Source organism: Alexandromys fortis, unplaced genomic scaffold (genome assembly GCF_014885135.2).
Source record: "Alexandromys fortis isolate MF-2015 unplaced genomic scaffold, M_Fortis_MF-2015_v1.1 scaffold_1, whole genome shotgun sequence".
NCBI classification, from domain to species: Eukaryota; Metazoa; Chordata; class Mammalia; order Rodentia; family Cricetidae; genus Alexandromys; species Alexandromys fortis.
The window spans coordinates 41,598,948-41,614,308 of record NW_026067927.1 but is presented as its reverse complement, the minus strand read 5'-3'; the positions used below and the strand labels follow the sequence as shown (position 1 = coordinate 41,614,308).

At 36.8% G+C, this 15,361-nt stretch overlaps 1 protein-coding gene across 1 annotated transcript; it reads right to left on the bottom strand.

The window, feature by feature from the left end:
* Nucleotides 1-13,720: 13,720 nt before the first annotated feature.
* Nucleotides 13,721-14,647, bottom strand: LOC126503019 (olfactory receptor 12-like). Its single transcript, XM_050144455.1, has one exon. The coding sequence runs from the start codon at nucleotides 14,645-14,647 to the stop codon at nucleotides 13,721-13,723; it is 927 nt and encodes a 308-aa protein (XP_050000412.1).
* Nucleotides 14,648-15,361: the final 714 nt, after the last annotated feature.

Genomic DNA, 15,361 nt, shown 5'->3' with positions numbered 1-15,361 from the left:
ATTGTGGCAGAGATAGTGATATTGTAATTTCTCATCATGTATTAGTTCATGTCATGTGAATGAAGGCAGGCCAGATTGGTGGGTGCACAATTTGGGGGGCAGTTAGCTTGAGCCAATGAATACTGAATTTCCAAATAGGGGACTCTCCTTTGCAGATATTTTCAGCCCTGTTCAGCACAGTTAAGTCAGCTCAGAGAGTTAAGACACAGGTCATTGATGTAACTGTGTGTGTCAGGTTACAGATCTCAACAGCTAACATTGCACATATTGGACAAGGTCAAACAGTATTTTATTAATGCCAGTCCTCTACCAGGGAATGACCTGCTCTTTTTCAAAGCCAGGATATCTATGTGTTTTCAATTATATTTATCTTTTTAAAATGTCAATTCTTAGTTTCATTTTTTAAATTTGATTTTCATTAAATGCATCACTACTCTAATCTCTTGTTTTATTATATGTAATTCCCAGTTATTAAAAAGTCTTTTTCCATTTTTCTCAGGTGTTGTTGGTTGTTTATTTCTATTTAGAGCAGTTTCTTCTGTAGCTGTGGCTTTTCTCACACTATCTAATTTAGAATTGCTGAGAAATCGCCACACTGACATCCAAAGGGGTTGTTCCAGCTTGCATTCCCACATCCTCTCCAGCATAAGTTGTCATCAGTGTTTTTGATCTTGGCCATTCTTACAGGTATAAGATGGAATCTCAAAGTTGTTTGGATTTGCATTTATCTGATGACTCAGGATGTTGAACATTAAGTGTCTTTCAGCCATTTTAGATTCTCTGTTGAGAGTTCTCTGTTTAGGTCTGTACTCCATCTTTTTTATAGGATTATTTGTTCTTTTGGTGACCAATTTCTTGAGTTCTTTGTATATTTTGGAGATCAGCACTCTGTCTGATATGGGGTTGGTGAAGATCTTTCCCATTCTGTAGACTGCCATTTTTGTCTTGTTGACCATGTCCTTTGCTTTACAGAAGCTTCTGGGTTTCAGGAGATCTCATTTATTAATTGTTTCTCTCAGTGTCTGTGCTAATGGAGTTATATTTAGGAAGTGTTCTCCTGTGCCAATGCATTCAAGTGCACTTACCACGTTCTTTTCTATGAGATTCAGTGTGGTTGGTTTTATGTTGAGGTCTTTGATCTATTTGGACTTGAGTTTTGTGCATGATGATAGATATAGATCTGTTTTCATTTTTCTATGTGTTGATAGCCAGTTATGCCAGCACCATTTGTTGAATATGCTTTCTTTTTTCCATTTTATATTTTTTGCTTCCTTGTTAAAAATCAGGTATTTGTAGGGGGACGGATTGATATCTGGGCCTTCGATTTGGTTCCATTGGTCCTCTTGTCTGTTTTTATGCCAGTACCAGACTGTTTTCAGTACTGTAGCTCTGTAGTAGAGTTTGAAATCAGGAATTGTGATGCCTTCAGAAGTTCCTTTATTTTATAGGATTTTTTAACTGTCCTGAGTTTTTTGTTTTTCCATATGAAGTTAGGTATTGTTCTATTGAGGACTGTGAAGAATTTTGCCGGGATTTTGATGAGCATTGCACTGAATCTGTAGATTGCTTTTGTTAAGATTGCCATTTTTACCATGTTAAGTCTACCTACCCAAGAGAGCATGGGAGATCTTTCCTTTTTCTGGTGCCTTCTTCCATTTCTTTCTTCAAAGATTTGAAGCTCTTGTCATACAGGTCCTCCACTTGTTTGGGTAGTGTTACCCAAGATATTTTATGTTACTTGTGGTTATTGTGAAGGAGATGTTTCTCTGATTTCTTTCTCAGCCCTTTTATCATCTGAGTACAGGAGAACTATTGTTTTTTTTTGTTTGTTTGTTTGTTTTTTAGTTAAACCTGTTTATGAGTTGTAGAAGTTCCTTGGTAGAATTTTCAGGGCTACTCATGTAGACTATTATATCATTAGCAAATAGTGAGACTTTGACCTCTTTTTATGATTTATATCCCCTTGATCTCCTTTGTTATCTTTTGCTCTAGCTAGAACCTCAAGAACTATATTGAATAGATATGGAGAGAGTGAGAAACTTTGTCTTGTTTCTGATTTCAGTGGGATCACTTTGAGTTTCTCTCCATTTAGTTTGATGATGGCTCTGTTAGCTTGCTATACATTGCCTTTATTATATGTAGGTATGTTCCTTGTATCCCATGATATCTCCAATACCTTTATCATGAAGAAATGCATTTCATCAAAGCCTTTTTAAGCATCTAATGAGATGATCATGTGCTTTTTTTTCAGTTTGTTTATATGGTGGATTACATTGACAGATTTTCGTATGTTGAACCATCCCTGCATCTCTAGCATGAAGCCAACGTGGTCATGGTGGACGATTTTTCTGATGTCTTCTTGGATTTGATTTGACAGTATTTTCTTGAGTATTTTTGCATCAATGTTCATAAGTGAGATTGGTATTTAATTCTCTTTCTTAGTAATGTCTCTGGTTTGGGTATCAGGGTAATTGTAGCCTCATGAAAAGAGTTTGGCAATGTTTCTTCTATTTCTATTGTGTGGAACAATTTGAGGAGCATTGGTATTGGTTCTTTGAAAATTTTGTAGCATTCTGTGCTGAAACCACGTGATCCTGGGCTTTTTTCAGTTGGGAGACTTTTGATGACTGTTTTTGCTTCTTTAGCAGTTATAATTCTATTTAATTTGCTTATGTGATCTTGATTTTAATTTTGGTAAGTGGTATTTATCCAGAAAATTGTCCAATTCCTGTAAGTTTTCCAGTTTTGTGGAGTACAGGTTTTAAAGTATGACCTGATGACTCTCTGGATTTCCTCCATGTCTGTTGTTATTTCCCCCTTTTCATTTCTGATTTTGTTAATTTAGATGTTCTGTCTATGCCTTTTGGTTAGTTTGGATAAAGGTTTGTCTAATTTGTTGATTTTTTTCGAAGAATCAACTCTCTATCTCATTCTTAGTATTGTTTTCTTTGTTTCTATTTTGTTGATTTCAGCTCTCAATTTGATTATTTCCTGCCATCTAGTCATTCTGGGTGAGTTTGCTTTTTTTTTTCTCTAGAGTTTTCAGATGTTCTGCTAACTCACTAGTGTGAGATTTTTAAAGCTTCTTTATGTAAGCAATTGGTGCTATAATCTTTTCTCTTAATACTGCTTTCATTGTGTCCCATAAATTTGGGTATATTGTGTAGCCATTTTCACTGAATTTTAGGAACTGTTTAATTTCTTCCTTTATTTCTTTCTTGGCCCATTGATGATGAGCATTATTTAATTTCCATGTGTTTGTGGGCTTTATGAAAATAGTGTTGCTGTTGAATTCTAATTTTAAGCCATGGTGATCTGATAAGATACATGGGGCTATTCCATTTTTTTGTATTTGTGAAGGTTTGCTTTGTTACCTAGTATGTAATCACTTTTTGAGAAGGTTCCATGAGTTGCTGAGAAGAAGGTATATTCCTTTATGTTTGGATGGAATGTTCTATAGATGTCTTTTATGTCCATTTAAGTCATAACATCTGTTAGTTCCCTTATTTCTCTGTTAATTTTCTGTCTGACAGACCTGCCCAGTGGTGAGAGTGGGGTGTTGAAGTCTCCCATTATTAGTGTGTGGTGTTTAATGTGTGATTGAAGTTTTAGTAGTGTTCCTTTTACATATGAGGGTGCCCTTGTATTTAGGGTAGAGATTTCAGTATTAAGATTTTCTCCTGATGGATTTTTCCTGTGACTAATATGAAATGTCCTTCTTTGCCTCCTTTGAATGATTTTAGTTTGAAGTCTATTTTGTTAGATATTAGGATAGCTACATCAGCTTGTTTCTTAGGTCTATTTGACTGGGAATTTTTTCCCAACCCTTTACTCTGAGGCGATGTCTGTCTTTGAGGCTGAGGTGTATTTCTTGTATGCAGCAGAAGGATGGATTCTGTTTTCATATCCAATCTGTTAACCTGTGTCTTTTTATAGGTGAATTGAGTCCATTTATACTAAAGGATTTTAATGAGCAGTGTTCCAGTTATTTATGTTTTCATTGTTGGTGATGTTATTGTGTGTGTTTTTCCCTTCTTTGGGATTTGCTGCAGTGATATCATCTATTACCTATGTTTTTGTGGATGTAATTTAAATTCCTTGGATTGGAGTTTTCCTTCTAGTACTTTGTATAGGGCTGGGTTTGTGGCAAGGTATTGGTTAAATATGCTTCTGTCGTGGAATATCTTGTTTTTTCCATCTATGGTAATTACAAGTTTTGCTGGGTATAGTAGTCTGGGCTGAAATACTTGGTCTCTTAATGTCTGCATTAAGTTTGACCAGGACCTTCTGGTTTTCATTGTTTCCATTGAAAAGACGGGTGTAATTCTGATAGGTCTGCCTTTATATGTTACTTGCCCTTTTTCTTTGTGGCTCTTTTTTCTCTTTATCCTTTATGTTTAGTGTTTTGATTATTATGTGGTAAAGGGACTTTTTTTTTGATCCAGTCTAGTTGGTGTTCTGTAAGCTTCTTATATCTTCATATGCATAACTTTCTTTAGATAGGAAAAGTTTTCTTCTACGATTTTGTTGAATATATTTTCTGTGCTTTTGAGTTGGACTTCTCTTTCTTCTATTCCTATTATTTTTAGGTTTGGTCTTTTCATGGTGTCCCATATCTCCTGGATATTTTATGTGATGCTTTTGCTAGATTTAATGTTTTCTTTGACCGATGAGCCTCTTTTTTCTACTGTATCTTCAGTGCTTGAGATTCTCTCTTCTCTTATATTCTGCTGTTTATGCTTGCACTTGTGGTTCCTGATCATTTTCTCATAATTTCCATTTTAATAATTCCCTTGGTTTATGTTTTCTGTATTGTCTCTATTTCAGCTTTAAATCATTTCTTTCATCTGTTTGATTGCTTTTTCTTAGTTTTCCTTAAGGGGTTTGTTGATGTTTTCCAATTTTTTGTTTGTCTTTTACTCCATTTCTTTGAGGGAATTTTTTATTTCCTCTTTAAGGGCTTCTGTGGAATTTGCTCTTGACATTCATTTTAAGCCTTAGAGAAAACACCAAGACAGTCTTCATATAATACATGGCATCATTTCTATAACAAAACTTTTGATTTTTAATAGGTGTATGTTGACAATACAAAGAAACAGCAAATAACTAATAAAACATCTTTTAACTGATGTGTACAGCCTCCAGTACAACACAACTAAAATACCCCTCTTAAAACTATGATGCCCTAGCTTACTATAGAGAGATCTTTACACAGAGGGTCTCTCTACCACCTCCATGGATGAGCATCCCATTACCTGTTTTTATTACAGGCGTGTAACCAATAACAGTATACATAAATAGTGAGAATATTTGCATTCTAGCATCATAGTCTCTGACAGCCCTGATTAACATAATACTTATCTTTGGATTATTTTAGAGGCAGCCCTCCCTTTGCTAAATTCTATTTGTGTTACTGTCTCCTAATCATTAGTAAATCTTTTGTATCTCAATTATACTCTCCTACATCGTAGCTTAGTAGTGGAGTGTTAACAAGTATATGAGATGCCATTTACAACCTCCACAAAATTAACTCCAAATGAATCTTACAACTGAATGTCAAATTTGAAGTGCTGAACTTATAGAAGACACTTGAAACTAAGCCCCTTTGAGTTTGGCAACCTGCATAGACCTTGGAAAGTTTCTCTAAGGTCCTGATGTTTTGAGAAAGAAATAAAGCTCTTTCTCTAAAACAAGGAAATTTCTTAGCAGAGCTGGTAAAGGTCTGGGGCCAGAGTGTTTGGGAAAGAATGGCTTCAGATCCGAGAACCCACCTCTTTCTACACATGGGGCTGTGGTTATCAGTCCCGAGGCTGCTGTGAACTTTGTTTATAATGTCCTTGCATTACCCTGTGGTCTGCTAACCCTAACCCTAAACCCTAACATGAAAGTACTGTACAGCAGTTCTAAAATATAGACAACACATACTCAAAGGTTACATCTCCACTACTACTAGGCATAGATAAAACACTGCATAGGACAGTGATGTTAAAAGAAAAAAATATTTAAGAATTACTCCCTGAAATAATGAGGTAAGGTCTTAGAATATTGTGAAACATTTTGTAAATCAACCACTTGAAGAATAGTCATGGGACTCGTTAAGCTAACAAGATGACCATTATCACCTGGAGCTCATCTTAAAGTTATGTCTTCTGGGTGCCCTATCAAATATTAATCATAGTCTTATTATGCTACAGGCATATATCTGATGAAATGAGAATCTCTTGGGAAAAGAAGAGGGTAATAAGTGAATGTCACTGTGGAACTGAGAAAATTTATAATTTTAATACAATGTAGGAGAAATTCACCAAGGAAAAAGGAAAGGGGGAGTTAAACACTACCATATTCTTTGTAAAGTTAGAAGCAAAAACATGTTTTATTGCATAAAAAGGAAGAACCATTAGTGTTTCCACTAGGTAATTCTTATTATCTTTTTTTATTTCTTTTTTATTACTTTATAAATAATAACAATCAAGATTTCCACTTCCTCCCCTCCTCCCACTCCCCTCCCACTCCTCCACTCACCCTTCCCTCTCCCCCTCCAGTCCCAAGAGAGGGCAGGGTACCCAGCCCTGTGGGAAGCCCAAGGCCATCCCCTCTTCATCCAGGTTTAGGAAGGTGTGCATCCAAATAGAATAGGATCCCAAAAAGCCAGTGCATGCAGTAAAGACGAATCCCAGTGCCATTATCATTGGCACTACCTAATTGTCAGCCACATTCAGAGGGTCCAGTTTGATCCCATGCTTGTTCAGTCCCAGTCCAACTGGATTTGGTGAGCTCCCATTAGCTCAGGCACACTGCCTCAGTGGGTGGACCAACCCCTCATGGTCTTACTTCCTTGGTCATGTTCTCCCTCCTTCCGCTCTTCAGCTGGACCTTGGGAATTGAGTCCAGTGCTCTGATGTGGGTCTCTATCTCTATCTCCATCAGTCGCCGGATGAGGGGTCTATGGTGATATTCAAGATAGTCATCAGTCTGACTACAGGAAAAGGCCAGTTCAATCACCCTCTCCTCCACTGCCCAGGGTCCTAACTGGGGTCATCCCTGTGGACTCCTGGGAAACCCTCCAGAGCCAAGCAAGCCTCTTGCCAACCCCAAAATGGCTCCCTCAATTAAGATATCTTCTTCCCTGCTCCCATATCGTACTTCCTCCATCTCAACCATCCCACTTCCCCAAAATCTCCCCAACCCTCCCCTTCTCCCTTCTCTTTCCCCCTCTCCCCTTCTCCCTACCCTCAATCCCCATGCTCCCAACTTTTGCCTGGCGATCTTGTCTACTTCCAATTTCAAGGAGGATGCATAAATATTTTTCTTTAGGTTCACCTTATTACTTAGCTTCTCTAGGATTGTGAACTGTGAACTATAGGCTCAATGTCCTTTGTTTATGGCTAGAATCTACTAATGAGTGAGTACATATGACATTCATATTTTGGGGTCTAGGTTATCTCACTCAGGATAGGGTTTTCTATTTCCATCCATTTGCATGCAAAATTCAAGATGTCATTGTTTTTTACTTCTGAGTAGTACTCTAAAGTGTAGATGTGCCACACTTCCTTTTTTTCTTTTTTTTCCGTTTATTTATTTATTAAAGATTTCTGTCTCTTCCCCACCACCGCCTCCCATTTCCCTCCCCTTCCCCCATTCAAGTCCCCCTCCCTTGTCAGCCCAAAGAGCTATCAGGGTTCCCTGCCCTGTGGAAAGTCCAAGGACCACCCACCTCCATCCAGGTCTAGTAAGGTGAGCATCCAAACTGCCTAGGCTCCCACAAAGCCAGTACGGTGCCACACTTTCTTTATCCATTCTTCCACTGAGGGGCATCTAGGTTGTTTCCAGGTCCTGGCTATTACAAATAATGCTGCTATGAACATAGTTGAACAAATGCTTTTGTAGTATGTTTGGGCATCTTTTCGGTATATTCCCAAGAGTAGTATTGCTGGATCCTGAAGTAGGTTGACTCCCAGTTTTCTAAGAAACCACCACACTGATTCCAAAGTGGTTGCACAAGTTTGCATTCCCACCAGCAATGAATAAGTGTTCTCCTTACTCCACATCCTCTCCAGGACCTCTATCATTGGTGTTTTTGATTTTAGCCATTCGGACAGGTATAAGATGGTATCTAAAAGTTGTTTTGATTTGCATTTCCCTGATAGCTAAGGAAGTTGAACATGTCCTTAAGTATCTTTTGGCCATTTGAAATTCTTGTGTTGAGAATTCTCTGTTCAGTTCAGTACACCATTTTTTAATTGGGTTATTTAGAATTTTAATGTCTAGTTTCTTGAATTCTTTACTCCTGATAAATACCTTCAGTGATGTGGCAGAATACAAGATCAACCCAAAAAAATCAGTAGCCCTCCTATACACAAAAGATAAAGAAGTGGAGAAGGAAATCAGAGAAACATCACTTTTCATGACAGCCACACATAGCATAAAGTATCTTGGGATAACTCTAACCAAAGAAAGTGAAAGATCTATTTGACAAGAACTTTAAGTCTTTGAAGAAAGATATTGAAGAGGATACCAGAAAATGGAAAGATCTTCCATGCTCTTGGAATAATAGGATCAACATAGTAAAAATGGCAATTCTACCAAAAGCAATCTATAGATTCAATGCAATCCTCATCAAAATCCCAACAAAATTCTTCACAGATCTTGAGAGAACAATAATCAATTTTATTTGAAAAAACAAAAAACCCAGGATAGTCAAAACAGTCCTATACAATAAAGGAACTTCCAGAGATATTACCATCCCTGACATCAAACTCTATTACAGAGCTAAAGTAATGAAAACAGCTTGGTATTGACATAAAAACAGAGACATTGACCAATGGAATCAAATTGAAGGCCTTGAATATTAATCCACAAACCTTTGAACACCTGATTTTTGACAAAGAAGCTAAAATTATGCAATGTAAGAAAGAACGCATCTCTAACAAATGGTGTGGGCATAACTGGATGTCAACCTGTAGAAGAATGAAAATAGAGCCATATCTATCACCATGCAAAAAAAAAACTCAAATGCAAATGGATTAAAGACCTCAATATAAATCTGACCACACTGAACCTGATAGAAGAGAAAGTGGGAAATAGCCTGCAATACATGGGCACTTCCTATGTATAACCCCAGTAACACAGAAAATAAGAGCAACAATGAATAAAGGGGACCTCCTGAAACTGAGAAACTTCTATAAAGCAAAAAACACAGTCATTAAGACAAAAAAGCAACCTACTGAATGAGAGAAGATCTTCACCAACCCCACATAAGACAAAGGTCTGATCTCCAAAATTCTGTTTTATCTTAATGTCTGAAATTTTTCAAGTAACACTAAAAGTATAAAGAATTTAGTTTTTCATAATGGGTAGTTTTTTTTTGAAAATGCTCTAAAAAGTAGGATTGTTACTTCATTATAGAATTCTACCAAATAATTCAAGAATAAACAACATCTTTCTCAGTCTCTATTAAAAGGCTTAAGAGATTAGTCATTACATCACAATCACAACCAGTCAAAGACAAAAGAAGCACAGAAAAGTACCACCAAGCAATATTAATGAAAACATTCTAAATGAAATATAAGAAAATTGATTTTGATAGCTAAATTTAGAATTACACTCTAGCACAGGTTAAATTTATACAAGTAATACAAACATGGCACAATCTATGAAAATCAATGTTATACCAAATTGACAAAACGAAAAAACACTTTATCATTATAATCAATTCTGAGAAGGATTTGACAAAATTTGATAACTTTGAATGAAACAACAGTTTAGAAGGGAATTATGGAAGCAGCATAGAAAGGAAGTGTCTCAATATAAAAGAACTAAATAGAAAATCTGACAACTAACACCATGTTAAATGGAAAAGTGTTAAAAATTCTGTCTAGGGTTATAAATAAATCAAGAGTACCCCTTTCACCAATGATAATCAACAACGTGCTTAAATTTCTGTCAAGTTCATTTAAACAATAAAGAGATAAAAAGTATATACTCATTAACATATCAATTACCTTGCATAGCTAGGTAGATATTTTAAATGAATACATTAAAAAGGCACATTAACCCTTTTCAAAATACATGATACATTATTTTGTGTTAGTTGCCCCATAGGTCTACAGAGCTAACTCAGCTTGTATGAAGAAATATTATGTTGAACTAAATCATGTGATATAAAACTCACTACTACCATCTATAAAAGACTTCAAACAGTCATAGTTTCCTTTTTCTGGGGGATTTTGCCTGAAGATTCCTCAGGGGGAGTTTGCTTAGGGAGATACTCTGAAGGCTCCTTTGAAGAGGCTTTTCAGCTTTCTCCTTGCCAGTCCTTTCCTGGAGACTTTTTAAAAGGAAGTCTTTCATTCACTTTAAGGCCTCTCATGTTTAGATCTCCATATATTGTGTTGTCTCTGTCTAATGCTCTCCCTCTCACAGCAAGGCTATACCATGGTCTTGAGACCCTTTCATTCTAATAAATCTCAAAGCTAAGGGGAATTGTGAATTGGATTTAGCTTTCTTTCTAGACTGACTGTCAGTGCTGTCTCTCATTTTATTTAAAATTTGTACAGAGTGGAAAAGCAAGCTATTAATAATTCTCTAGCCAGCACTGTTTTATTTTTCTCTTCACTGTGCATTGGCCTTTAAAAGCTCTGCTTATACATTTACTTTCAATAATTGCCCTGCTTTCTTTTCTTTCACTCTCCAGACTTTTGTTTCATAGAACCACTTATAGGTGTTTTCAATCCCACCCTACCCCACCAATGGGATTCTATCTTTGGTCTGGGCATACACTCTTAAGGTAACTGACTATCTCAATACGTTGCTTTCAGGGCAACTGGGCCCTTCTTCCAGCCCCTTTCTAGAAAAAAAGACTGTTCAGAATTGAAATTTGTTTGGCATGACCTGTTCCAGACAGACCCAAATAAGGCTCCATGATTCTGTGTCCACATTTAGATATTCTAGAGGGGATCACCAGGTGGACTTTAAGTCCTGGTACTGGATAACCTTTTTCTAAGACTCATGACTAGTAGCATGAATCTTTTCAATACTGAAAAGAAACTGCCCTCACAAATGTACGAGATACTCGGATTCCCTTTTCTCATAGCTGATTGGTCAATCAGTCCCTTCCCTGTTTCCAATCTCTTTCTCCATATCCCCGGCTAAAGGTCTCCAGGCACCCCTCTCTCTACCAAGAGCAACATGTAGCCTGAAGACACAAACTGCTGACCTATCTTCAAACTTTATTTTTTTCTTCTAGCTAACGCATCACAAATTTCAAAAGCAACTTCATCTCTCTGATCCCTCCTGCCAACAGCATGTCTTGGCACCCATGTCTTGGCACTTCAAAGCAAAGCCTCTGTTCACATCCTCCATGAAAACTGCATCTAAAAGCTCAGCTCTGAGGAAAAAACTTCTAATTCAGATTCCTCAAAACATTATAAGAGATTATTCAAAAAATTTCCCTCAATACCAAAATGTTCTTCAATCAATGTGTAGCTATAAGGAAAATGTGGAACGCATACACTATGGAATACTATTCAACTCTAAAGGAAAATGAAATCATGAAATTTGAAGATCAGTAGATAAGAATAGTGTGGTACAAGTGATCATATCAAGAAAATTAGAAAGGCAGATTTCTAATCAGGGAGAAGGAAAGAGATAAATACAAAAGAAGGAATGAGGATAAAATAACAGTGAGTATGTTTGAAAAAGCCATAAGGCATCATGTTATTAACTACTGACATGTTGGGTCTGCTTATGAATATACATGAATAGTTTAATTGATTTTTTTAAAAATCTGGGCTGACAACCTTCTCTCCAAGAACCAAACACCATCTAACAAAATCCCCAACACTAGGAAAGAGAAGCTCTCTCTTAAGTTATTGTTTAAAGTTGTCCCTTGATTGAGTCCCCAGAGGTGGAGGGCAAATCCATAGTGCTGAAGACACCATGTGCTTCAGATACAAGGCTAAAAAACCGTACTGAAACTGAACTATATGTCTCCTTCCTGAAGACTATCTTTCATGGCACCAGAAGATGCTATGCAAGCTTCCAAAGGACAGAAGAAAAAAGAAACCGCAACAGTTCTTACTCAGCTATGACTCCTACAAACCCCAACAATAACCAGCATAGAATGACAATCCTAAAGATGCAGTAGTGCCATGCATAACTTGGTGATAACCAATTGATCTCTAACTGGACTTAATACCTGCTCAACAATAGGAAATCTATGCCTGGCACTGAAATTCAGGGCTAATGGAGTCATGGATTTTGGATGAGAACTTACAACCACCACTTTACTAAACCAATGTAATACCTAACCACACTCCAAATGTTTGTCCTTATATCCACAGATAAGTGAAATCTTCATGCATCAAGGAAACTTCTCTTTGCAACAGATAGAGACCATTATAGAAAGCTCCAGCCACAAATATACTGAGTTATGGAGCCAAGTCACAATGGATATAGGTAAAAAAACAATTCCTGAACATTGCAGAAGAGAAAGTAAAAAGATTGCAAGAGCCAGGGGATGAGGGAGTTTGCTGTGAAGCTGTTTTTCTTAGTAATATCAGGAGCTACACCCATAATGTCTCATCAACATATAAAGTCAATAGTAATAGACATGCCAAAGTGGACAGAGGAAAGCGCATAGTGCCTCATACTATACAAAGAACTACAGAAAACAAAGAAATGCTGAAAGTGAGAGAAATAGTCTTTCTGAAAGAACACACCAATCTATTACCTATTACCACATGTTCATCCCTGAAATACATATACAAGTAACTAACAAATAACTAAGCCAGTTATATAAAAGAATATTTTATGTGCGTGTGTGTAGCCACATTAAGGGGAAAAGGCCATGAGTTTGAACGAGTAAGGCAGGATATATAGAAAAGTATGGAGGGAGGAAGGGGAAGGGAGAAATGGTGTAATTATATTATAATCTCAAGGGGGAAAAAAGGAAAAGTAAAAAAAAAAATAAAACCCAATCCTTTCCTCTTTTAGTGCCACCTATGATCAACAAAACCCCACTTAGGAATTTCAAGGTTCCTTCATTATCCTTAGTCTCTAAAACCACCCACCACACAACCCAGTTCTTCTCATGCAAATTCTTCAATCTTCCCTTGATGCTACAGTCGGAATAAAACAGTTTATTATTACCCAGATCACTCATAGCTCTGCTGACTCTAGTATTATCTTATGATGTCTAGTACTCATATTCTCAGAGAAATAATATATACAGTAAAATTGCAACATATTATGCACTTGTTCAATCTAAATTTTTTTAATGTCTATGTTATCAAAACTTACTCTAGTAGAGTTGAAGAAAAAGAATTGATTATGGCACACACACACACACACACACACACACACAGAGTATTTGTAATGGCCCCCAACTAAAAACAGCTCAAATATTTATCAATACATGAATGGTGAGTAAATTGTAGTACCCTCATATGTTTTACTAATTCATGAGTTGTTTTCAAATATTTTTTGATTGTTTGACAGTTTTTATGATGAAGTTTGATCCGGCTCCTGTATATGAGGCAAAATAAACAAATACGAATTCAATTATCCATTCTTTCACTTCAAATTTTATTTATCATCAGCCTTGATTTCATTTATTGTTAAATGGCATTAACAAAGTAACTCTTGGTACAGCAAAAACCACGGGAGTAGCACTGAGCTGGAGTAAAGTCCAGGTTAGTTTGCAAAACCTACATCCACACAATCAGGTGGAGAATTTCTGTTTGCTTCTCATCAGAGCTTGCTTGACATCTTTGTTCCTCAGGCTGTATATGAGGGGGTTCAACATGGGAATGACAATAGTATAGAAGATAGACACCACTTTGCTCTGCTCCATGGAGGAGACAGCACTGGGCTGTGCATACATGAAGAAAACAGTACCAAAGAACAAGCACACACCGGTCAGGTGGGAGGCACACGTGGAGAAGGCTTTCTGGCGTCCCTGCACGGTGCGGATCTTCAATATTGCTGAGATGATGTAGATGTAAGAAACAAAAACAGTCAAGAAGGTGCTGACAATAATGAAACCACACAAACCAAGAAGAACCAGCTGGTTTATAAAGGTGTCTGAACATGAGAGGGTTAAGAGTGGTACGACATCACAGAAAAAGTCATTGATTTCATTGGATCCACAAAAGGACAAAGTGAAGGTCATTGTAGTTTGAGTGATAGCATTCAATGCACCCCATGAGTAGGACCCCAACACTAATAATCCACAGACCCAGTGAGACATACTCACAGAGTATAGAAGAGGATTACAGATGGCAATGAAGCGGTCATAAGCCATGGCAGCCAGGAGAAAAGCTTCTGTAGTACCAAAAAGAGATAAAAAAAAGAATTGTGTAGCACACCCACCAAAAGATATTGTGTGGTCCTGTTTCAAGCAGTTTATAACAGCTCTAGGAGCAATTGTGGAAGAATAGCAGATGTCCAAAAAGGAAAGACTTTGGAGGAAGGCATACATTGGGGTGTGGAGGTGTGCATCCATCTTAATAATTATAATCATGCCAAAATTTCCCACCACTGCTATAACATACAAAACTAAAAAAATCAAAAATAGCACTGTTTGTGTCCCAGGACCCCCTTTGAATCCAAGTAGAACAAACTCTGAGACATGTGTAAAATTCGTCATTGTATAATCACAGTCACAGAAGGATGGAAGAGAAGAAGACACAGGGAAGTGAAGATTTGCAAACTCAATATAGTGTACCACCTACAAGATTACATTAAATTATAGGCATCTGTATGTCATTAAAATTATTTTGTTTAAAATCTTGATCTACAGTGTTCAATATGCCTTGAAAAAATGGAAAGATACAGCTGCAGGAGAAAGGAATTGGAAATAAATAAGCATTGGAATACAAATAATCAGCCTCTATGAATATCAATATTATGCTCACCTCATCTCACCAGAACCACACGGGAACTGAAACTGTGGTGCATTTAAAATTATTTATTTATTTTATTCTCAATCTAGAAAAATATGGAGAAGTCTCAAAAATCAAACTGCAAAGATAAGGCTACAGATATAGTTCAGCGGTAAAATTTTACCTAGTAGTCCCACGCTTCTAAGTTTAATGCCCAGCAATACAAAAGAAAGCACAAAGACAGACATGAAGATACATTAGATATAACTATTGATTCAGTTCTGAATTACAAGAACTGCTATGTATATAAGCTGAGTGATGTTGCAAGTAATAAGTACTATTCAAAATCATTTCATTCAGAGTCCTGTATCTTGAAATCTAATTTCTTAGGTCTGCTATAACATATTATCTTAGATTTAAAAGTTTCAGGCACAAAACCCCTTTTTTCTGAGGACATGACTACAGAATGAGCCCCAGTG